The sequence below is a fragment of the Marmota flaviventris genome, chromosome 17 (genome assembly GCF_047511675.1).
Source record: "Marmota flaviventris isolate mMarFla1 chromosome 17, mMarFla1.hap1, whole genome shotgun sequence".
NCBI lineage: Eukaryota > Metazoa > Chordata > Mammalia > Rodentia > Sciuridae > Marmota > Marmota flaviventris.
Window position 1 is genome coordinate 43,420,850 of NC_092514.1, and position 22,031 is coordinate 43,442,880.

Consider the following 22,031-nt stretch of genomic DNA (forward strand, 5'->3'; position numbering starts at 1 on the left):
ACAACATCTTTGTTTGTATGTGGTGCTGAGGATCGAACCCGGGCTGCACGCATGCCATGCGAGCGCGCTACTGCTTGAGCCACATCCCCAGCCCTATCATTTCTTCTTTAAACAAGAAAAAAGATTTCTTTCTCTTGGAGATGGGGTTTAATATATTGTCTAGACTTAAATCTTTAACTCCTGGCTCAAGCTATTTTCCCACCTCTGCCTCTTCAGTACTGGGATAATAGATATGCCACAATACTTACACTTTTTTTTTTTTTTTGTACTAGGAATTGAATTCAGGGTACTTTACCATTGAGCTACATCCCTAGCCCTTTGGACAGGGCCTCACTAAGTTGCTGGAGACTGGCGGCTGGCTTTGAACTGGTGATCTTCCTGCCTAAGCCTCTGGAGTTGAGACGCTGATGCTGGGATTACGGGAGTGCACCACATTCACCTTATTTAAAAAAATTTTAATTGAGAAATAATTGTACATATTTATGGGGTACAGTCTGATATTTCCAAGTAGTAACACTTTTTTTTTTTTTTGGTGGTGCTGGTGATTGAACCCAGGGTTCAGGTCCAATGTATGCTATGCAAACACTCTACTACTGAGCCAGCGCTAACATTTTATTTTTCTAAAAAAACAATTATTTTTTAGTTATAGTTGGACACAATACCTTTATTTTATTTACTTATTTTTATGTGGTGCTGAGGATCAAACCCAGGGTCTCGCATGGGCTAGGCAAGAACTCTACTGCTGAGCCACAACCCCAGCCCCAGCTCTAACATTTTCATAATGAAAATTAGAAAACATCAACAACTGAAGATGGGAAAGCTTAAACATTTTTAATTATGTCACAGAAAATTTTGTGTATCTGTGCTTTGTCAATTCTTAAGCAGAATATCTGGGGTCTTTCTTTTTTTTTGGTACTGGGGATGGAATGTATAGTTTTTTAGTATGTTAGTCAAGTGCTATACCACTTAACTACATTCACAGCCCCTTTTCAAATTATTTTTTTAAATTTTTTTTTAGCTGTAGATGGACACCTCAGCCTCCTGAGTACCTGGGATTACAGGAATGCACCAACATTCCAAGCAAAAGTAAAAATATTCTTTTCTTCCAAACTCCACAATCCAGATTATGCACATACATGCAGAGACTACAGAAAGTTATGGAAAACTGGATATTGTGCTCATGTCCACATTAGTGATTACATGCATAAACTGCTAATGTACTGAACTGCTAGATAGTCACTGAGCTGAGACATGGTAAAACATTGTAGATGTATAAGGCATGAAATGAGACATAAAGGAAAGAAGGAATTAGAATTCCCCAGTCCTCTTTTATTTACAGTAATATCAAACCACCCACTTGGCATGCTTTCTGGTTTCCCACCAACTGAAATTAGGTAGGCTTATCTTTGGGATCATGCAGTTGTATCCATGTCAGTGGATAGAAGAAAAGGAGCAAATCAATCCTGGAGCAGAAGGGTATCATACTGCTCCAGCTCAACTCGAATGCAACAGGAACATCTGGGCATATCACACCTGAACACTTAGAGGAAAGAAGGAAAGGTACTCTTCATTTTTAATTTTTTAAAAATATTTTTTCAGTTGTAGATGGATACAATACTTTTATTTGTTTATTTTTATGTGGTGCCAGGGATTGAACCCAGTGCCTCATGCATGCTAGGCAAGTGCTCTATGACTGAGCCACAACCCTGGCCCCTCTTCATTTGTTTTCAAAGCAAATTAATTTGAAACAGGGAATAAGTGATCATCATAAACTGAATGTATTAGTCTTTTAGATGTTTCACCTAAGAAACAAAGTGTTTCTTTTTTTAGTACACTATCCTAAAACAAACTTATCAATAAGCCCTAAAGATTTAGTACAGACATTACAATTCCTATTTGTTTTCCTCTTTCCTTTCTTTAGACAAACACCAAATAAGATGAAGGTGGACGGTATGAAACACACAGGAAGCTGACTTAGGAACCCTGACGTTAGCTAACCCGAATCTATTTAGAAGTGTATGGACATTGCTATTCAAGCAAGGTCAAGTAAGAGTCAAACTGCTAGAATGTCGCTGAAAAATAAAACAATAAAAAGGTTGTTAATAATAACCTTTTCAAAACCCACAGGCAGGTTACTTCATCCTTTATTTATTTAGGTGTGGTCCTGAAGACTATCCCAATTTCTCACAGATCTCCTCTCAATACTACTGCAATATCATGGTATAAAGGAACTCAAAAGTGCCATTAGACAAAAGGACCAGTTTTTGAAAACCATGATGCTGGGTAATGTTTGAATGAGAACATGTGATATGGATGGTCAGATGAAAGATACCAAAATGTCAGACAGCCCATCGACTGGTGTTGCCATAAGATTCAACAGTCAACATCAGTCTGATAAGCTACCCGACAAGGTGGTACAGCCATGGAGATGTCACGACGGTAGGCAAAACAAGCAGACATTCAGGTGGGATTTGATAAAGCAAATCAAGCATTCCTGGCTTGTTGGGATTTAACCCCAATTCTATTCTATTTTGACACAATATTAGTATCATATTTCCTAAAGGAAAAAAATAAAACTGTTTATTTTCTTCCTAAGTAAAACAAATAAACAGGTTCAATCAGAAACATCCCCAAAGAAAATTACATTAAGAATAAAATACAGAAAGGAAACCGGGTTACATGTAAAAGTAAATTTCTGTCTGTTAAAACCAGAGTACATGGCAGCTAAAATGAACAGATAATGAGAAACAAAAGAGTAATTTCTCTTTCTGGTACCCCTTATTTTTTTTTTGGTGCTGCTGAAGATGGAACCCAATGCCTTGCACAAGGCAGGCCTGTACCCCAGCCCTCTCCAGGATCCTTTCTTTGACTTAATACATAATCACCTCTCCTGTCCTATTTTCAAAGCATGAAATCCCCAGACTAGGGCAACTCCATAGGTGCCATTTAGCAGAGTGTAGCTGCTGATTCCAGCATAACAAAAGATACCATGGTGGTGGCTCTTTCATGTAAATAAATGAAGACTCTGAAATTCTGGTTGTGGTGGATTTGGCAAGGCTGTCAGTTGGAAGAAGCTAAAAGGAAGTAAAAAATCAAAACGCTCAAAAAATGGACACAATTTTGGAATGATCAAAGATGTCTTTATAAAGTTTTTCCATGACTTCATTCTAAATATACAGGATAAAAAATGGTGTCAGCCCATTCATGAGACACCAACCAGATTTTCTTTTATACTGTCTCAAAATTTAAAGATCAATATCCCCAGGGGGTGTGCAATGCATCATAAAATGGCCTTTTTGAGGGTGGGAGAGGAAGTTTGGGCAGGATGGCATATTAAATTGTACCATGATAGTCATGCAAGACTGTTATCCAATCTATATAATTTATATACATGTTGATGACTTAGAAAAACAAAGCAATCATTTCTGACAAGCCTAAAAAGCTTGACATATTTAACATACTTAGGAACTGTCTGTGTGGAGGGAATTCTCTAATCGTACCATGTGGGCCTTTAGAAAGTAACAAACAGAAGGCCAGTTTCTGTTAGGTTTGCAGCTGAACATCGCTTTCCACCCTAATAAAAGAATAATGCGAACTGGATTGAGGGTGGATACCTTAACACATAAAGGAAAAGTATGTCAGTGCAAAATATGGACTAAACTGCTTTCAGGAAAAAAGTTTTTAAAATTGATACTGGTTGGAAAAGGGAATTTCCCTTCCTGGTTTGGAGTCCTCCCAATTTAAAGCAGAACCCATCCATTCTAATTTGTGCAGTTAAAAACTTTCTCTGCTTATTTAGTTTTCTCCTCTGAGTTCAACCGCTGCTGGATTCGTTTGGCATAACTTTGTGCCATGGAGTTAATGATAGACAGGATAAAGTAACACACCATCACCACGACCAACTTCTCGAACATCCAGGACAACCAGTTTTCTCCCTGCAGGAAGAAATGCAGAACGATTCAAGTGACAAAGGCTTCGTTTGTTTAACAGTAAAAAGGGGATCATCTACCATATTTTAAGCAAAATGATGAGAATTTGAAGCTTATAACTTATAAAGCCTAAACAGCTACCCTGAACTCTACACTCCAATCAGGGCTTTTTACACTTGGCCACAGAGATTTTGCTTTGTTGGACGAAGTCAATGTTGATTTATACAGTTTAGAATGATCTTGAATAATTGCCTTCTGTTCCCTAAAGCTGCCATGGAGACACTTGCTGAGTACTGTCAAGATGGTTAAAAAGAGTTTTGTTCTGGGAATGGGTGCTGTTTTTAAGATATAAATTTAAGTCATGCTTGGACAATTGAGGGCAGCAAAGGGCCACATGAAAAAACAAGCGCTCTTCCTTGCAATTTCCCATTTCAGGTTATTGCTTACTCATCCTCTTCTAGTCATTTCCCCTTGCTTCAGAACTATTTACAGAAAAGGCAGGCTTAGTTTAAGTTAATGTCTTCAAGTTCATCTATGTTAAAAAACTTGGTTTATTTTTAAAAAATCATTTTCTCACGACTGAAATGAAAAACAGCAGGTAGACATTTAAGTTACCTCACTTAAGTCTAATACTTTGTTATGCTTTAAATTTTAACTTTTTAATCCAGTAGAGAGGTATATACCTAATAAGTCATTTAAGATCAAGGCAACAACTGATTCTACATAACTGAACCATTATTTTCTATTAGCCCTACGCTTGTTTTTGGAAGATGCCCAAGAAGTAGTTATACTTTTTTTGTCTGATTTAAAACAAAGACTATTTCCCAGGAGAAAGTACATGGTAATTCAACTTCTGTAAAGGAAACTGGCAAGCAAACCTCACTCTGTCGAAAAATGTGAGAACTGTGAATCTAATTTCAGCCTGAAACTGCACGAGGGAGAAGAACCCCGAATAAATTCTCACCTGTGGCGTGCCCATTTCACTTTTGTGGTGAAGCTTCTGCCGCTGAGCTTCCAGGTATTCCTGGAATGGCTTCTGCAGAGACGGACCTATGCCGGGGACAGCACTGAAAGCAGGGTACAGAAGCCCAAGGCAAAGATACATTTGGGAAGAAAAGCAAGAGAGATGTTAAAGAAATTCCACTTACCGCCTGGACTCAAAAAGCAGGGATTAGATTAAGAAAGGAACAAAATACAATAATCAGTTGCCAAAATCTTGTGAACTCTTTTAGTGGATAAAAATTCTTCCTTCAAACAACTCTTTAAGGTAGAAAAATCTCTTAACATGTCTTGGAGAAACTAAGAGTTAGTCCTCACAGTGAGGCCAGCTCAGCTGATATTGCACACTGGTATGCTACAAAGAATAAAATGAATGACTTCTGAGAAGTCCCACATTTATCACCACCAGTTCCTGTAAGAACTGGTTTGAACCGATTAATAAGGAAATGACTTACGCTTGTGTCATCCCCAGTTAAAAAAGAAACTGCCCGCCCTCTCTCTGACTTGTCCCATCTTCTCAGAGTGGGCGGTACTTTCTCAATCTAAGTCCTTATTAGGACAATCCGTGCATGCGTCATCCTTATCCAAAAAGAATGCATTAGCAAATTTGGGAGGCACCTCCCCCTAGTCAGAAGTCAGTGATTAACAAAGGAACAAAGAAGGAACTATGAACCTTGAATCATTTCGTGGTTTATGGTGGATGGATTGCACAGAAACTCCTGTACATTACTAAACAACCTGTTCTGAGATGACTGGGATAGCAATCTCTGATAAGGCTCTGTACTCCGAGCTCCCTCTCACCCAGAATATGCGGAGGCAGTGCTGTTAAACCGGTTTGGCAACTGCAGATCCTGTTTTAGACAGGCTCACAGGCATTTTTAAAATGGTAACTTGGGGCAGCTTAGAAAATCAAACATCATTATTTTCTGTACCCTTTATTTTTCTCATCTGTCACACTATAGCTAAGAAGCAAATAAGCCCAATCTCTTTTCTAGGGCCATTAAAAGGGTATTCTAATATATACTTCTAACAGTGTATAATATTCTCCCTAAAAGTATACTGAATTACATTAACTTCATCTATTTTCTGGAAAAATACAGTTGCTATCTTTTTTTAAAAAAAAATATAAATAAATAAAAAGCAGAGGAATCAAAGAAAAAACTTTTTTTCTCCAGCAATTGTATTTACCAGATGCTAACAAATTCTTAACTCTTGGCTATTTTTTTTCTTTGATCCTATTATCTCCACCACCAAACACTCAAAGGAGTGTTTAGACTCCATATTATGGAAAAAATAAAAAGAAAGTACAAGAAATAATCTATGCCCACAAGAAACTTGAATTCAAAATCCTCTCTCTCTCTCTCTCTCTCACACACACACACACACACACACCCCAAATACAGATCCGCAAACAAAAGATGTGTAATATTAAATATCTGATACAGAAATTAGTTATATGTTAAAGAACTGGAAGGAGAAAGGACAGAACAGTATGGGATGGAGTGGTCCAAAAGTGAGCACTGAAGGAGGTGTGGAAAAGGACTGAACAGACATTTACAGTAAAGGTGAAGGAAGAGGCCAGAAGAGCTATGATAAATATCAAAGATGGACAAGTCTCCATCTCCATCTTGGTCTCTAAGTGACCTCTAAATGGCATTATGATCTCAAGGTGGTAGGCCAGAAGAGCTGTGTTGTATATCATCAATGTTTCTAACTACAAAAGGCAAGGATAGGATAAATCTTTTTTACAGGAAAGATTTACCTTAGTAGTTCAACATTTCCTTATGTAATATATACCCGGGATACAAATAGCTCAACCATTTATACTAGAAATGAACCAGATGGGGCTGGGGTTCTGGCTCAGTGGCAGAGTGCTTGCCTAGCATGTGTAAGGCACTGGGTTCAATTCTCAGCACAGATAAATAAAAAATAAAGTCCCATTAACAACAATAAAAATAATAAGTAAATAAAAGTAGTTAAGATGGACAATTAAAAAAAGAAAAAGAAACCAGATGAATAAAAACAAACAAAAACTCCAGCAAAATACAGGCATAAAAAAATTGGTTTCAAAACCAGCAGATGTATAAGAACTATTTTTTTCACAAGTCAATTCATTCATCTTAACATTAATACTCTATGTCATCATTTTCAACTACCAATGAGGGCTGGGGTTGTAGTTCAGTGGCAGAGCACTTGCCTAGCACATGTGAAGCACTGGGTTCAATCCTCAGCACCACATAAAATAAATAAAATAAGGTATTGTGTCCTTCTACAACTAAAAATACTCAAAAAACAAACAAACAAAAGGATAGCTACAGTTAAGTAATTCAGAGAAAGTAAAAGTTAAGATCTCAACATTAGAAAGATTCTAATTTGTTGTTGTTGAGCCTAGTGAGGAAGGGACTGGTAACAATCATTCCAGATTCCCTTGAAAATAATTTGAAGAGATAAATGATTTGCCATTTTAAGTCCATTGTAAGTGTAAGAGATACACTTGAGCTGTTCTTTTATAGGCCACTGTTCAATCACATGATGTGCAAGTTTCAAATAATTATTCCGGGGCTAATGCTGAGATACATTTACCAAAATGCTATGTTTTATATGCTTTGGGATGTTTTGTTAGTGTAGGGGACATACACAGATTTCTACAAGAGACTAGGAAAACAACTGAAAATAAATAAGTTTTAGTTGAGAGTGGTGGCATACAACTGTAATCCCAGCTGAGATGGAGTATCACAAGCTTGAGACCAGCTTGGGCAACATAGAGAGACCCTATCTCAAAAACAAAAAACAGCTGGGTGTGGTAGAGCATATCTGTAATTACAGCTAAGGCAGGAGGAGTGAGGCCCCATCTCAAAATTAAAAAATGAAAAGGACTGGGGATATGGGGTCAGTGGTTAATTCCCTCTGGGTTTAACAAAAAACAGAAACAACCCAGTTTTTTCTGTTTCTGTGTGGTACTGGGTATTGAACCAGGAGTGCTTAAGCATTGAGCCACACCCTAGCCCTTTTTAAATTTTATTTAGAGACAGGGTCTCGCTGAGTTGCTTAGGGCTTTGCTAAATTGCTAAGGCTGGTTTTGAATTCACACTCCTCCTGCCTCAGCCTCCAGAGGATTATAGGAATTATAGGCATGTGCTACCCCTGCAAAACCCCACAGTTTTAGTAGCAACATATTAAAACCAAAACTATCATGAACAAATAAATGATCTGAATTAATCTAAAAGTTAACACATTTGGAATTTAGGTCTTAAGTGCTATAAATCCAATTGTTTGTCAATCTCTCAATCTTTTATTATGTATTCATCAAAACTTTAGTTCTAATTTAATTTCTCCATCTCTAAAAACAATGGTGTAAGTTACTGAGGGCTCAGTTTACACAAAACATTTTTATACTGAAATTTTCTTAATAATCATTAAAGCTATTTCAATAATGGAGCAGACAAAAATTAGAATTACAGTTGTCAATCTTAATATGCATATAATGTGAAAAATAACAGTTTGTAACCTCGTCCCTCAAGTTGTTTTCAAGCAGCAGTCCAGAAATAAGAGTCCATTCTGACACTGAAGATTAACTTTAAAAGTACATATATAGGGGCAGGGTGGGGAAGGAACATACCTACATCATAGTTCACTGGCTTTTTACATTTGGTTTAGGAAACAACCTAAATGTCATGCTCTAAAAGCCATTAAATTCATAGCAATTCTGTGCATTTGTCTAAGAATTCTCATGTCTCAGTGAGTGAGTAAAGTCCTATTTGCCATTGCCATTTGGTTTTGATTAAGTTCGAAGAATTGAGGCTTTGTGATATAGGAAACGTGCAGTTGGAGAACAAACACAGGAAGAGCTATTTTGCAGTCAGCAACTGAACTAAAACATACATAAAAGAGCCTCTTAAATAGCTACTTACTCTAGGTGAGAATGTTATAAAGGAAAAAAATTGATCTCTGATTTTCCTTGTAGATCTCCAACTTGGTGGGTAAAAAAATCTTTGTGGGTAGCAGGTAGCATCTTGGTATTTTTATTCTTGGCAGAAACCAAAAGCAAATATAATATCAAAAACCAAATTTCCAACAAATTATTCTAGTGACAGTTCTTGCAATTTGGTTACTGATTAAAGAATAATAATAATAAAAGAAAAAAAAAAAACCCTAGAAATGGTAAAAAGGTGGTTGGGGGGGGGGGAGGAAAAACAGGCAGACAAATTACAAAATTCCAAATCCATTTAGAGTTCAAAAATCAGTTTCATGGGCACAACTGTTTACCATGCTCACATATTTAAGTGTCTGTTAGAATAGACTCAAGACAAACTACTTTGCAAATTTAATTATTGTTAAAAAAAATCCATTCTAAATAACATTTGGGCAAAATTCTGTCAGCACTAAATAATCTGCAAACAAAATCTCTTATTTTTCTACAATTTTAAATATATACATTACTCTGCTTCTGGAAATCACTGATATAAATTATAAGAAATCTATAATTTCTTCCTTAGGGAAGTTTGCATTATTCTCTGTACTCACAAATGCCAAAACATCTTCTCAGGGAAGTAACACAATTGGCAGAGGGTATACAGACACTGGGTGGAGGGATGACTGTTTTTCATAATCTGTCAATTTTTATTTATTGGTTAATATGGAACACACACTCATTCTAAGCATGCATAGAGTTTATTGGTCATCATTATTCCTGTTTTGTAAGGGACTTCTTTCAAATTGTGTCTTAAACATGTTAGTTCACCACATATAAAAAAACAACATTTGATTTACTTTTAATCTCTTTTCCATCAGGAGAGTGTCATCAAACTAGGTTTTGTTATTAGAAAATAGCTGAAATTTTCCTTAAACTGGTCATGATTCTGTTTGGATTTTTCTAGTCAGATGTGTTCTGTGTTAATTTATCTTCATGAAACTAGGTGATGTACTTAATTTTATTTTATTTTTTTGGTACTGAGGATTAAACCCACAGGTGCTTAATCACTGAGCTAAATCCCCAGCTTTTTTTTTTTTTTTTTTTTTAGAGACAGGGTTTCCATAAATTGCTGAGGCTAGCTTTGAACTTGTGATGCTCCTGCCTCAGTCTCCCAAGCCTCTGGGATTACAGGGGTCACTGTGCCTGGCCTTTCTTTTTTATCTTTTGAATGTGACTACTAAAGAGCTGATATGAGGAATGAATGAATGTCAATGTTTCAACTTCTTTGCTGTTTCTTGTGAATGCATTATTAGTATTATCTTCATTCTATTATGTCTTTTTAAAAAAATTTTTCAATATATATATATTTTTTTTAGTTCTCAGCAGACACAACATCTTTATTTTATTTTTATGTGGTGCTAAGGATTGAACCCAGCGCCCTGCACTACCACTTGAGCCAAATCCCCAGCCCCTTCTATTATGTCTTTTTTTTTTTAGAGAGAGAGGGGGGGGGGAGAGAGGGGGGAGAGAGAGAGAGAGAATTTTTTAATATTTATTTTTTAGTTTTCGGCAGACACAACATCTTTGTTTGTATGTGGTGCTGAGGATCAAACCCGGGCCGCATGCATGACAGGCGAGCGCCCTACCGCTTGAGCCACATCCCCAGCCCCTTCTATTATGTCTTAATATGAACATTTTCAAGCCTATGTCTGTTTTGTGACGGTTAGTTAAGTTAAAACTAGGAATGATAACCTATAAATCTGATTGATAGAGTACAGAAAACACAATAAACTGCAATATGCTAAAAGTGAACAAAGAAAGAGAAGGACTCACAGTAAGCCCCTTTTGTAGTGTGGAAAGAATTCTTGCCCTGAAGTATCTTTGTACTCCCCATGACATGTGATCTTCCGACACGTGGACTGAGGGAGTGCTCATAAGACATCCTCAATGTACGTATAGTCATATAATGTTTTAATGTATTATTACCACAATAAAGTTATATGCATTACAAAAATATACAAAAAAGAAAATAACATAAATGAAAATAAAAAGAACATCTATTACTTTATTATCATCTGACAGTAGTGACCATTGGTTTAGATCATGAAGCTAAACTACAACAACAGGTGTAAACATTATACCCTGTTCCCAAAAGGTAAAAATCATCTTGAGGCTTAGTTAGCAGACTATTAAGTAATATAACAGAGGGGAAAAAGCTATTTCTACAAAAATGGTCTACTTTTTTCTCATTCTTCTAATGAGCCTTTACAGTCTGGAGAGTCAAACCTCAAGAGACTAGAATTTTGTGTCCACAGCTAAAACTTTTAATTATGTTCTGAATAAATATCAGGGCTTTAAGAATTTCCTCGATTGAATGAGGGCCCCTGTATGTAAATCAATAAATCAAATTTATCCTCTGGCTCCAGTGAATTCTGTCATTTGAGATCTGGCCGAGGAACACAGAAATAAAACCCTAAACAGAAAATGTTTCTCTTCTAACTGAAACCAAAAGACTATTGTCCTGAAGAGAATTTTACATTTAGGTTATAGTGGGATGTATTTTCAGGGATGAAATAAAAGCCCTTCCCCATCCTACTCTCATCACATGCTGATATGCCTTCTGTGCAAAAGAGGTGATCACAGTGTGGCAAAAGTTCAGCAACAAGATGAAGTAGCAATTCTGTTTGTTGGTAACAGTCTGGTATATAATTCTCTCTCTCTCTTTTTTTTTTTTTTTTAGAAATGTGTATTTTAGTCAAACATTGTAGAGTTAAATTTTCCTCCCCACACTCCAGGCAGTGATCTAACAGGCTTAACGGCTAGTATTTTAATGAGTTGTCATTTCCTGTCTGATAAAGATTCTCACAGTATTTAACCACCAGTTTCTCTGGGGACCAACCAATCCTAGAGCTCTGCTCATAATGACTCAGAATGGACCTCAGACTCCTGGCCTGACTCAACAATGATAGATTATCCTCTACATGAAAATGTCTTCCTCCTAAATTGGACAGTTCAGGAAAGGTGGGGGTAGTTTATGGTGCAATTTTCTGAAAAAGCCAAAGGTCACCTCATACCAACTCTCATTAATATTTATAGACTACCCATCTTTCCCTTAGAACTTAACGGGGACGGGGGGAAGACAACTGTTACCTAATCAATCCAGGAATAAGAACATGAACTGGTGCTAACTGAAAATCAACCTATACGTTAACCTATTAAAAATAAGATCTAATAATTCTGTGTGACTGAAATGAAAGTGTCATTACCATTTAATTTAATACAGAATATGAATCTTTGAAGCTGATACGTTGAAGCTGGTAGCCTATTCAAATCAAGTTCCTTTATATCCTTGGAACTTAGAAGAGCACCCCAACATAAAATATATTCAGGATCAAAATTATATACTATATTATGTACTATAGTGGAAAATCTAGGAGCTTCTTATATATGTTGGTAGTCTCTGGCACCTTCTAAAATTCTTTGTGATTCAACCTCAGGATTTGAGATTAAAACATCTTGAATTTCATTTGCATCTGTGCCCCTTTAAATGATTAAAACCTCTTTTGTACTCAATTTAGTCCATCGTGTGCAGAGTGGTATTATAAACATGATACCATCCGTTTCCTCATGGCTAGGTAGAAGGAAGACCACTGCTTTATCCAGAAACATCAGGTGTATGATTATTACTGCCTCACAACAAATTTTGATCACAAAAGAATCTGCAATCTCCCTTGCTTTTGAACATTTCAAATTGTTTTCTATAATCAGAAAGAATTTAAGACCTCTTTATAATTAGCAACTACTCTTTGAAATAAGCTATCATTAAATAGCAGCTCAAGAAAACAGAACCTTGTTTTAGAATGCAGACCTGTGCAGCAGGAGCCAAGCAGGCACTGGTGTTAATGAATGAGGCCAGAGCTAAAGGAGCATTCTGTAAGGCCCAAGTAAAACTGATGGACTGACAAAAACAAAACCCTGTTCAAAGTCGACTGATTTCACTTCCAGCAACTAAGGAAGCTGAGACAGGAGGATCACACATTTGAGGCCAGCCTACACAATTCAGCAAGCCCTGTCTCAAAACAAAACATCCAAACAATAACAATAACCAAAACATCAGAGTTTTCAGAATTTTAAGTTTAAGATGAGACAGTAATGAGTGTTTACTGGCCTTGAGATCACTGAAAATGGGATGATGATAAGTGTACCCTGAAAAGTAACAGTAATGTCTGGAATTCAACCTAAGATTAATTATTGGAAAGACTGGAAAGGCAGAAAATCACTACCTGCAAGTAGAAAACTAGGGGGAAAAAGTTTGTGTTCTTTGCTTTGAAGGAACATCAATCTTGCAGGTGCTAGGAGAAAGAAAGAAAATGCATTTAAACCCAGAGCACTAACTGTAACAGCAGCAGTGAGCCACAGCAGTGCCCAGGCTGATAAACGTGAACAAGGGTGTGGAAAGAATTTATGTTATCAAATTCAAATAGCTGCTGTCTGAGACTGGAACTTTAGCTCAAACTCCAACCTCCAACGGGGACAGATAGCCCACTGCCTTCTGTAGCACTGCCTCCATGTCTTCCTTCTCCATTCTACATCGTAGAATTTTCACTTTCAGTTTTCAAGGATGAACTGATTAAAGAGTATAATCAACCCACATAGTTTTTCACTCTCTCTTCATTCACCTCTTACCATTTATATAAAATTAACTTCTCTGTGCCTTGGTTCCCTCTACTACCCAGTAGTAGTACCTCACAGGTTTTGTTATGCATATTAAATTAAAAAATTAATAAGGCATCCGGTACAGGGGTGCTTACTAAACATTAATTTGCTTTCCATAGCCTTCTTTCCTTACTTTTTTTTTTTCCCATTTGTATTTTCTATCTCTAGCTTTTTGCTAGTCTTTCCCTCGGCCTAAAACACACAGTGGTTTCTCCCCTGTTAACAAATGAATAAATGCATTTAGTCAACAAATATTTATAGAACAATTAAAATGTGACAGGAATAACCTTGGCCTTCCTTTTCCTTTACTCCACAGTTTCATGTAATCCAATATAAATGTGTTTCAGTTTTGATCATACTGAAATGCTCTAATTATGGTCAACAGTAACTTCTTAATTCAATGTCTACTTCTCTCTCATCTAACTGTCAAATTATGCTAACTTTAAATATCTATGACAAAAACATAGAAGGACAAAGTATCAAAGGAGAAGGACACATAAACTATCATGGATGTGAAAGGCAAGAAATTTTCCTAAACTGCAGAAGAAGGTTATGTTAAAATTAGAGTACATAACTAAGTCCCAGCAGTTGGGATTTTAAAGCCCTTAGTATCCTTTTATTAGATAATACAAACGTTTGGGTTCCACACTTCCATAACTTTTCTGATTATTTCATAATGATCCATGTCAGAGATTCAGGTACATGAAGCATTTTATATTTTAAAATGAAAGGATATATTTTCTTTTTGTAGGAGAAAAAGTCCAGGCTCACAAAGCTCATTCTGACTGCTCTTCATTGTAGTAAGGAAAATGAAACAACATTCAGATTCAAGCACTTAATTACTCACTGGTTGAAATGATCTCTCTTACCACGGGCAAGCACTACTCTGAGGTCAAACATCAAGTTAACTCAGAAATAGGAGACAGCAAAGAAGAGCATGGAACATTCTGTATCTGGTAAAAGTTCCTGTTCCAGCCAACCCCATCCCCCATCCCTCCAGTTCAATGATTGAGTTATGGAAACTTTTCTTGTGTGGTAAAACTGGGGACTTTGTCTTCCAATAAGATCCTGGCAACCTGACAATGAGCCAATGTTCTGCATATGGTTTGTTGCGAGTCACATGCTTAATGTTATTTTCTGGGAATTCTCATCCTGTATTTGGTGAGAAAACTGGAACATGTCATTTTAATTATAATTTTTAAAGTTAGATTTGGTTATATTCTTTAAGAACTATCTGCACGTCTCTCTCAATGGAGGAAGTCTAAAATTAAAAATTAGATTTAAGTTAGATTAAAAATTAGATTTTACAGAGCATTTTCTCTATCTACCTTCTAAACATATCATAAACCAGAAGGCTAATACCTAAAACCTCTTTCAGAATATATAACTGATTTATTACATTCTTCAGATTTACATGTATAATTAGATCAATCCTTTGATATATAAAAATAATAAGGACACCTTCCCTTAAATCTAAAGATACTAGCAACTACTTTTTAGAACTATCCAAAAAATATATATCTATTAATTATTTCTAATTGGAAGAAGGCCTATATTCAAACTCTGGAATATTAGGATTGTCAAACAATGAGTGATCTATTATGCTAAAAATACCATAAACTAAAGGCATGCTTAGGGTATCATATTTAGGTAGGCCACTCCATACACACGTTGAGAATAGAAGCCCTTAGGGATATTTGTCAACATAGCTCTTGAATCTATACCTAATTACCAGAGATATAACTATCAACAGTACCCTTCCATGTTACTTGGGGTCAGGGGTGGAATGGGGTGGAGGAGAACAGGCTGGCCTAGCAGGCTGCAGGCACACCTGAGGGATTAGTCTGCCCAAATCTGGCCCTAGACAAAAGTAAGAAATAGGGTATATCCTATGTCTTATTTCAATCTCTCTCTTGCTCTCTCTCTCTTTTTTTTTAACAAATATTTATTTTTTAGTTGTAGTCGAACACAAGAACTTTATTTATTTTATTTATTTATTTTTATGTGGTGCTGAGAATTGAACCCAGGGCCTTGCACATGCCATACAAGCACTCTACCGCTGAGCCACAACCCCAGCCTTCAATGTCTCATTTTATTCATCTTTTCCTCTTCTGAGTTGTTGCTTTCATCATTCTCCTAGGTTCTTTCCTATGCCCTCATTCATACTGCAGTAAGTAATGCTCACAGGATCTTGGGTGTGATGGTGCACAAGTTGGGAGGCTAAGGCAGGAGGATTGCAAGTTTGAGGCCAGCCTCAGCAACTTGGCAAGATCCTGTCTCAAAATGAAAAATAATAAGGACTGGAGATAACGTGGCAAAGAAACCCAGAGTTCAAGCCCTAGTAACAACAACAACAAAACAAAACAAACCTCTCTGAGCCAATCTTTAATTAGAAGTAAACAAATAAGATAATAATTACAAAGGGCCCACTATGTTCAAAAAATAGTTTCCTCAAGAATTATTTACATAATCTCTGCTGAAAGACTGTCCAGATTAAGGACATTTTAGTGATTAAAAAGTAAACTAACAAGGAGAGATAGGCTTTCCCTCAATCTTCTAGGTGACAATAAATAGAAACTTTGGAAAATGAGACTTTGTGAACATAGGCAATATCAAATTTGAGACAAAAGGCATTTTTAAAATCATGCTGTGGAAGTTAACTCACTTGATATGAGTGTGTTTCAACTAAACTGTAAAATATTTGGTTCCAGACATTTAAGATTGTGACTGGAGCTGGAAATGTTGTCAGTGGCCTTCGGAACTGGAGAAGAAATGGAACTCAAAGAAACATGCTTGAAAGAACAGCAACTAGAAGCATATACAGAAAGAAGTTAAATAACTGGCCTGTGGCAGAGTTCAAATTCAAATCTAGATTCTTTTTTTTTTTTTTTTTTGTCCAAAGTCTATGCTCTTTTCATTATACTACTCTCTAGCTGTCCTTACTCTTGGGACTCATTTTTTATTCTTCCTTGCCTTAATATCTTACTTTTATTTTAAATTTGAACTGATACTAACCTTTTTCTCCACCATTTATCACTCCCTTAATTGTGGTCACATATTTTTAAATATTCTTCAAAAGACCACATTCCAAATTTTACTAATTTAGTTTGATGATTATGCTATGCTACTTGGAGTTTTAACAATGTAAAGGGGAGAACAAACAAAGAAGTTTCTACAGTAAGTTAGAGGCAATACTTTCAGCTCAGGTCAACAATGGATCTTTTCACTCTCTCTCTCTGTTTTTTTTTCTCCTGTGGTGCTGGGCATAGAACCCAGGGCTTCACACATGTGAGGCAAGTATTCTACCACTGAGTTACGTCCCTAGCCCAACAATGGGTCCATTGATTCAATCCAAATATTCTCTTTTCTGGAATAAGTTGCTGATATATTTATTGTGATATAAAATAACAGATTTAGGTCTATTAAAAAATCATTCTTGGTGCTGGGCATGGTGGTCCATGCCTGGGTATGAGGTACTTAGGAGATTGAGGTAGGAGGACCAGGATTTCAGGGCCAGTCTTACCAGTCTAAGCATCACACTGACAACAATGTCTCAAAAAAAACGAGAGAGAGAGAGAGAGAGAGAGAGAGAGAGAGAAAAGAATTCTCTTTAAAAGTTAACATTCATTTTAGGTTTGATGAGTACATTTATTATGTCTATACTTATGTATTTATTATTTTACTTATTATTTGCCACTTAGATAAACAGACAAAGGTTTATTTAGGAAAGCAGAGACACACTTGAGGAAGAATATGGGCCATCTCCAGAGGGAGAGACAGCTGAATTAAATGATAGATTAATTGATTTAGTGGTAATAGGGATCTGGCCCAGAAACTCACACATGATAGGCAAATACTACCACAGAGCTACACCCATAGCCTTATTTCTTTTAAAATATTTATTTATTTTTTAGTTGTAGTTGCACATAATACCTTAATTTATATGCGGTGCTGAAGATTGAACCTAGGGCCTTGCACATGCTAGACAAGCATTCTACTACTGAGCCACAACCCCAGCCCCATAGCCTTAATTTTTGATATTCATTTAAATCCTTGTATTTAAAAGCATTTCCTATTTCTAAATGTAGGAAAACAAATCATGTCATGTTCAATTGCAGAATATGATTAACAGATAATATTATTACAATATAAAAAAATACCTTTTGGCATTTGATCATAAACTATTACTATCACTTGCCAAGTCTGATTATTATTATTTTGTAGTACCAGGGATTGAACCCAGGGTGTTTTATCACTGAGCTACAACCCCAGCCCTGTTAATTAATTAATTTTTTTATGGTACTGGAGATTGAACCCAGGGCTGTGTTACTGGTAAGATACACTCCCATCATTTTAAAAATTTTGAGACAGAGTCTTGCTAAATTCCAAGGGTCTCACTAAATTGCTGAGTATGGCCTCAAATTTGCAATCCTCCTGGCTCAGCTTCCCAAGTTGCTGGGATTACCACATGCCTGGCCATTTTTGATTATTTATACTATTTAATATATTATCTAGAAAAAAAGCTGAGATAAACCCAGCAGACAATACTAGGAAAAAGATGAGGCTATTAGGACATTATAACACGTCTTCTGAAAATGATTAAAGACTAGACATCAAAATGGGTGCACCCCTGCAATCCCAGCAACTCGGGAGGCTGAGCCAGTATGAGCCCAGCCTCAGCAGTTCGATGAGAACCTAAGCAACTTAGCAAGATCCTCTTTTAAGAAAAAATCAAAAAGGGCTGGGGATGTAGCTTAGAGGTAAAGTAGCTCTGGGTTCAATCCCTAGTCCCCCCCCCAAAAAAACCCCAACAACATGACACCAATCCTCTAATTCAGTAAAAATCTAAATCCAGTAGGTCTAGAATATATTAGAACAACTTTATGGAAAATCATCTTTCAGAGAAAAGAATCACTGGAATTTTTTGAGGGACAATATTAGGAAAAATTTTTAAAAAGGAACTTGTGTTTCAAAAAATATAATATGTTCTAACTTAACTATTGCCCTAAAATTAAAGGCACTTTAATTTCTATTTACTGTGGATTAATAATATAATTTCTTAGAAATTCCCAAAGCTGGGTAAACAAACAAAGGAATCCAGATTATACAAAGGACTTATTAATTTTTATTGGCTAGATCTTTATTTGGACAGCATGTGTTCATTTATTCAGCAGATAATTTCTGAGCACCTGCTATGTGTAAATCAAGATGACAGGTGCCATGAACATAATAGAGAACAAAAATAGACAAGGTCTCTGGCATTAAGAAACTATTATAAGTTAGGAGTAAAGACAGTGTTAATACACCCACAAACATAAATGTAAAATTGTAGCTAATAGTACATGCTGTGGTACAGAGAGATCCCTGGTAAAGGAGTATTTGATCAAGTCAGGGAAGGTTTTCTGATAAGGCAATAGTTGAATCTAAAGGACAATATCTAGGTCAGTAATTTTCAATGAGGGTAGACAGGTTTAGTGGCCACATAACACTTGGTAATGTCTGGAATTGTTTTGTTGTTGTTTTTTCTTTTTAAATTTTAGGTGCTGGACATTGAACTCAAGGCCTCATGCTAGGATGTGTTGTACTACTAATCTACCACTTAACTCCCAGAATCATCTTTAAAAAAAAAAAAAAAAAAATATATATATATATATATACACACACACACACACACACACACACACACACACAGGGAGTATACTTAGGTGTGCTTTACTACTGAGCTATGTCCCCAGTCCTTTCTATTTTTTTATTTTGAGACCTCAGTCTAAATTGCTGAGGCTGGCCTTGAACTTGTGGTCATCCTGCTTCAACCTCCTAAATTTTGGGGATTAGAAGTGGTGTGTCACTGTGCCTGGCTGAATCATTTCTGATTGTTAGGATTGGACGGTACCAGTAGATATACTAGATATACTGTGGACATCTAGGACAAAGACGCTACTAAATATCTGGCCTAAAATGTAAACAGTGCCAAAGCTGTGAAATCTTTTTTTTTTTTTTTTTTTTTTAAATATTTATTTATTTATTTATTCATTAGTTTTTGGCAGACACAACATCTTTGTTTGTATGTGGTGCTGAGGACCGAACCGCGGCCGCACGCATGCCAGGCGAGCACGCTACCGCTTGAGCCACATCCCAGCCCCCAAAGCTGTGAAATCTTGAACTAGGCAAATAAAAAAGCAAGGGGCAAAGAATGATCAGTGATGGAGACTCAAGTATTGCCAAAATGGTTTCAGCAGAGGAGACAGATGATAATAGGGTTTATAAATCTTGTCAAGGAGTTTTAGAACCATCTTAAGAATTAAGGGAAAACAAGTGAAGGGTATCAAGAAGCAGAGCTGAGGGATGAAGACAGTGGTAGCAGCAGCTTTTAAATTAAAATTTTAAAGTTAGTGATTATAGTACAGTGAACAGATTGGAAAGGAGTAAAACTGGATGTGTAAATCAGATAGGAAGTTCAGTAACATAACTTCTTAAAAACCCTAAAGCCTGGAGAAACAGAAGGTGATAGTGCTGAGGATACAGAAGTAGCTAAAAAACTTCCTTCTATAAATGTTCAGTCTGGAAAAAGGAGAATCAAAGAAAGTGGGTGCCTTGTGCATGGTCACTCTACAACGTGTGGGTAGTGTGGTAGTGTTCTTTTAGAATTCTCCAAAGTGGAGCAGTAATCTCTAAGAGTGGATGTATTTAAAAAATAAGGGGCAATAATATTCCTTCTTTTTCCTCGAATGTGATCTGTATGATGACATATAAAACATTTTATCTGTAAGGATTCGGGCAGCAAAAAAATTGGAGTAATTAAATTTTAATGTGTAAGTTATAATCCACATATAATTAGAAATTCAGAATCAGTGTCTGGCTCAATTGAGTATATTCACAAGAACATTTTTCCTTAATTACTAAAGATGAGCTATAAAATATTGTTAAATATATCTTATATATAAAATATGTCATAAAAATAAAAAATAACATCATATATAAGAGTGAATATACTAAAACCAGCTGGGTATAGTAACACAAGCATGTGATTCCACTTACTCAGGAGGCTGAGGCAGGAGGACTGCAAATTGAAGTCCAGACTCAACAACTTAGCAAGACCGTGTCTCAAAAAAAAGGGGAGGCTAGGGATATAGCTCAGTGGTTGTATGCTCTTGGGTTCAATTCCCAGTAATGTAAAATAAAACAAAATCCAATATAAATTTAAATAACTAAAATTTCCATAATGTTTTGTTATATAAGTAGCTTTTAAAAGATGAAGATTTATATTAAAACTCATCAAACTGTACTTCAACAGGACACTCTTCTGCCGTGGGGCAACTATATTTTTAAATGAAAAGAACATCTACCCTGTAAGCAGTGAATTAAAAAAAAGAAATTATATGAAAGATACAACCAAAAACCCAACAAATTTTGGTTGTATCTCAATTTAATACCTGATAGCATTCATATTCCAGACAAAGGTTAATTTGATTAACCAAACAAAACAGGTTATTTCTTTACTGTTTTATCAGAGAGAACGCTATAGTTTTGTGACATGTTAAAAGTGGTCTTATTCACTTCTTAAAACTAAACAAAAAATAACAGCATTTGATTTATAGCCCAATTTTTTGAGATAAACAATATACTCATAACCTGATATATTTCAGTAATATATCATCCTACTGTGCCTTATTTAATGAAATATTAAAATTTTATGTAAGATTTATATTTAAATTAAATGCAGCTGTGTATCCGGCATTTAATTTTGGCTTAAAGTCATAGTGTGTTCAAAAGCACTATTAAACTGTAATGATACACATGTCTTACGTAAAGAGAATTTATTTACTTGGAGGGGTTGCACATTCAAATGCAAAAGCTTCAAAATAAAGAGCTATCTCAAAAATTCTATTCCAATTCATTTACTTCAAAAACTGAAATTAATATTAGTCCTTAGAAGAATTACTCACCCAATGAAAGCCACCATCTGCTCCACTATGTGCTTGCTGAATGTTATTATAACGAAGATTTTCTGTAAAGAAAACAGCAGTTTAAATAAATACTTAGTCATTAAGATAACCAATATAAATTCACAATTCTGATAACAGTGTTAAAAAGGTGAGGACCTGCACCTAAATGCAATTTAAAAATTTCTTTAGAAACAAAAGAAAAGACACCATTTAATTCAAATGCTACCCACTTTGTATTTTAAAGATGCTTTTCCTTAAGCACGGCTTTAGTCTTACTAGGATACATGACTGTGTAAGGGAAAATATGAGTCATGAAACCCAAGACTGGGAGGGAATACTGGGCATTTGCTTGTTTTATGTATCTCAGAACCCTGTATACAACAGAAGTCACAGGTTCTCATGTAGCCCTACCACTGAAATTAAAACTGATTACTCCAACAGGGGTCTGAACTAAAACTGATCCAGAGGATCTTGAAAAGATTATCTATCCACCTTTCATAGATGGTTTTTGTATAAGCACTGTGAACA

General features: G+C 36.0%; 1 protein-coding gene across 1 annotated transcript in view; it reads right to left on the reverse strand.

Moving 5' to 3' along the window:
* Positions 1–2,126: 2,126 nt before the first annotated feature.
* The window catches only part of Vmp1 (vacuole membrane protein 1), a 115,878-nt gene continuing 95,973 nt past the window's right edge, over positions 2,127–22,031 (reverse strand). Inside the window, exons 10-12 of the mRNA XM_027950230.3 lie at positions 21,504–21,565; positions 4,894–4,996; positions 2,127–3,935 (exon numbers count right to left, since the gene is read on the reverse strand). Of these exons, the coding sequence (XP_027806031.1) occupies positions 3,792–3,935; positions 4,894–4,996; positions 21,504–21,565 (309 nt within the window). The 3' untranslated portion in view covers positions 2,127–3,791. The remainder of the gene's footprint in view (positions 3,936–4,893; positions 4,997–21,503; positions 21,566–22,031) is intronic.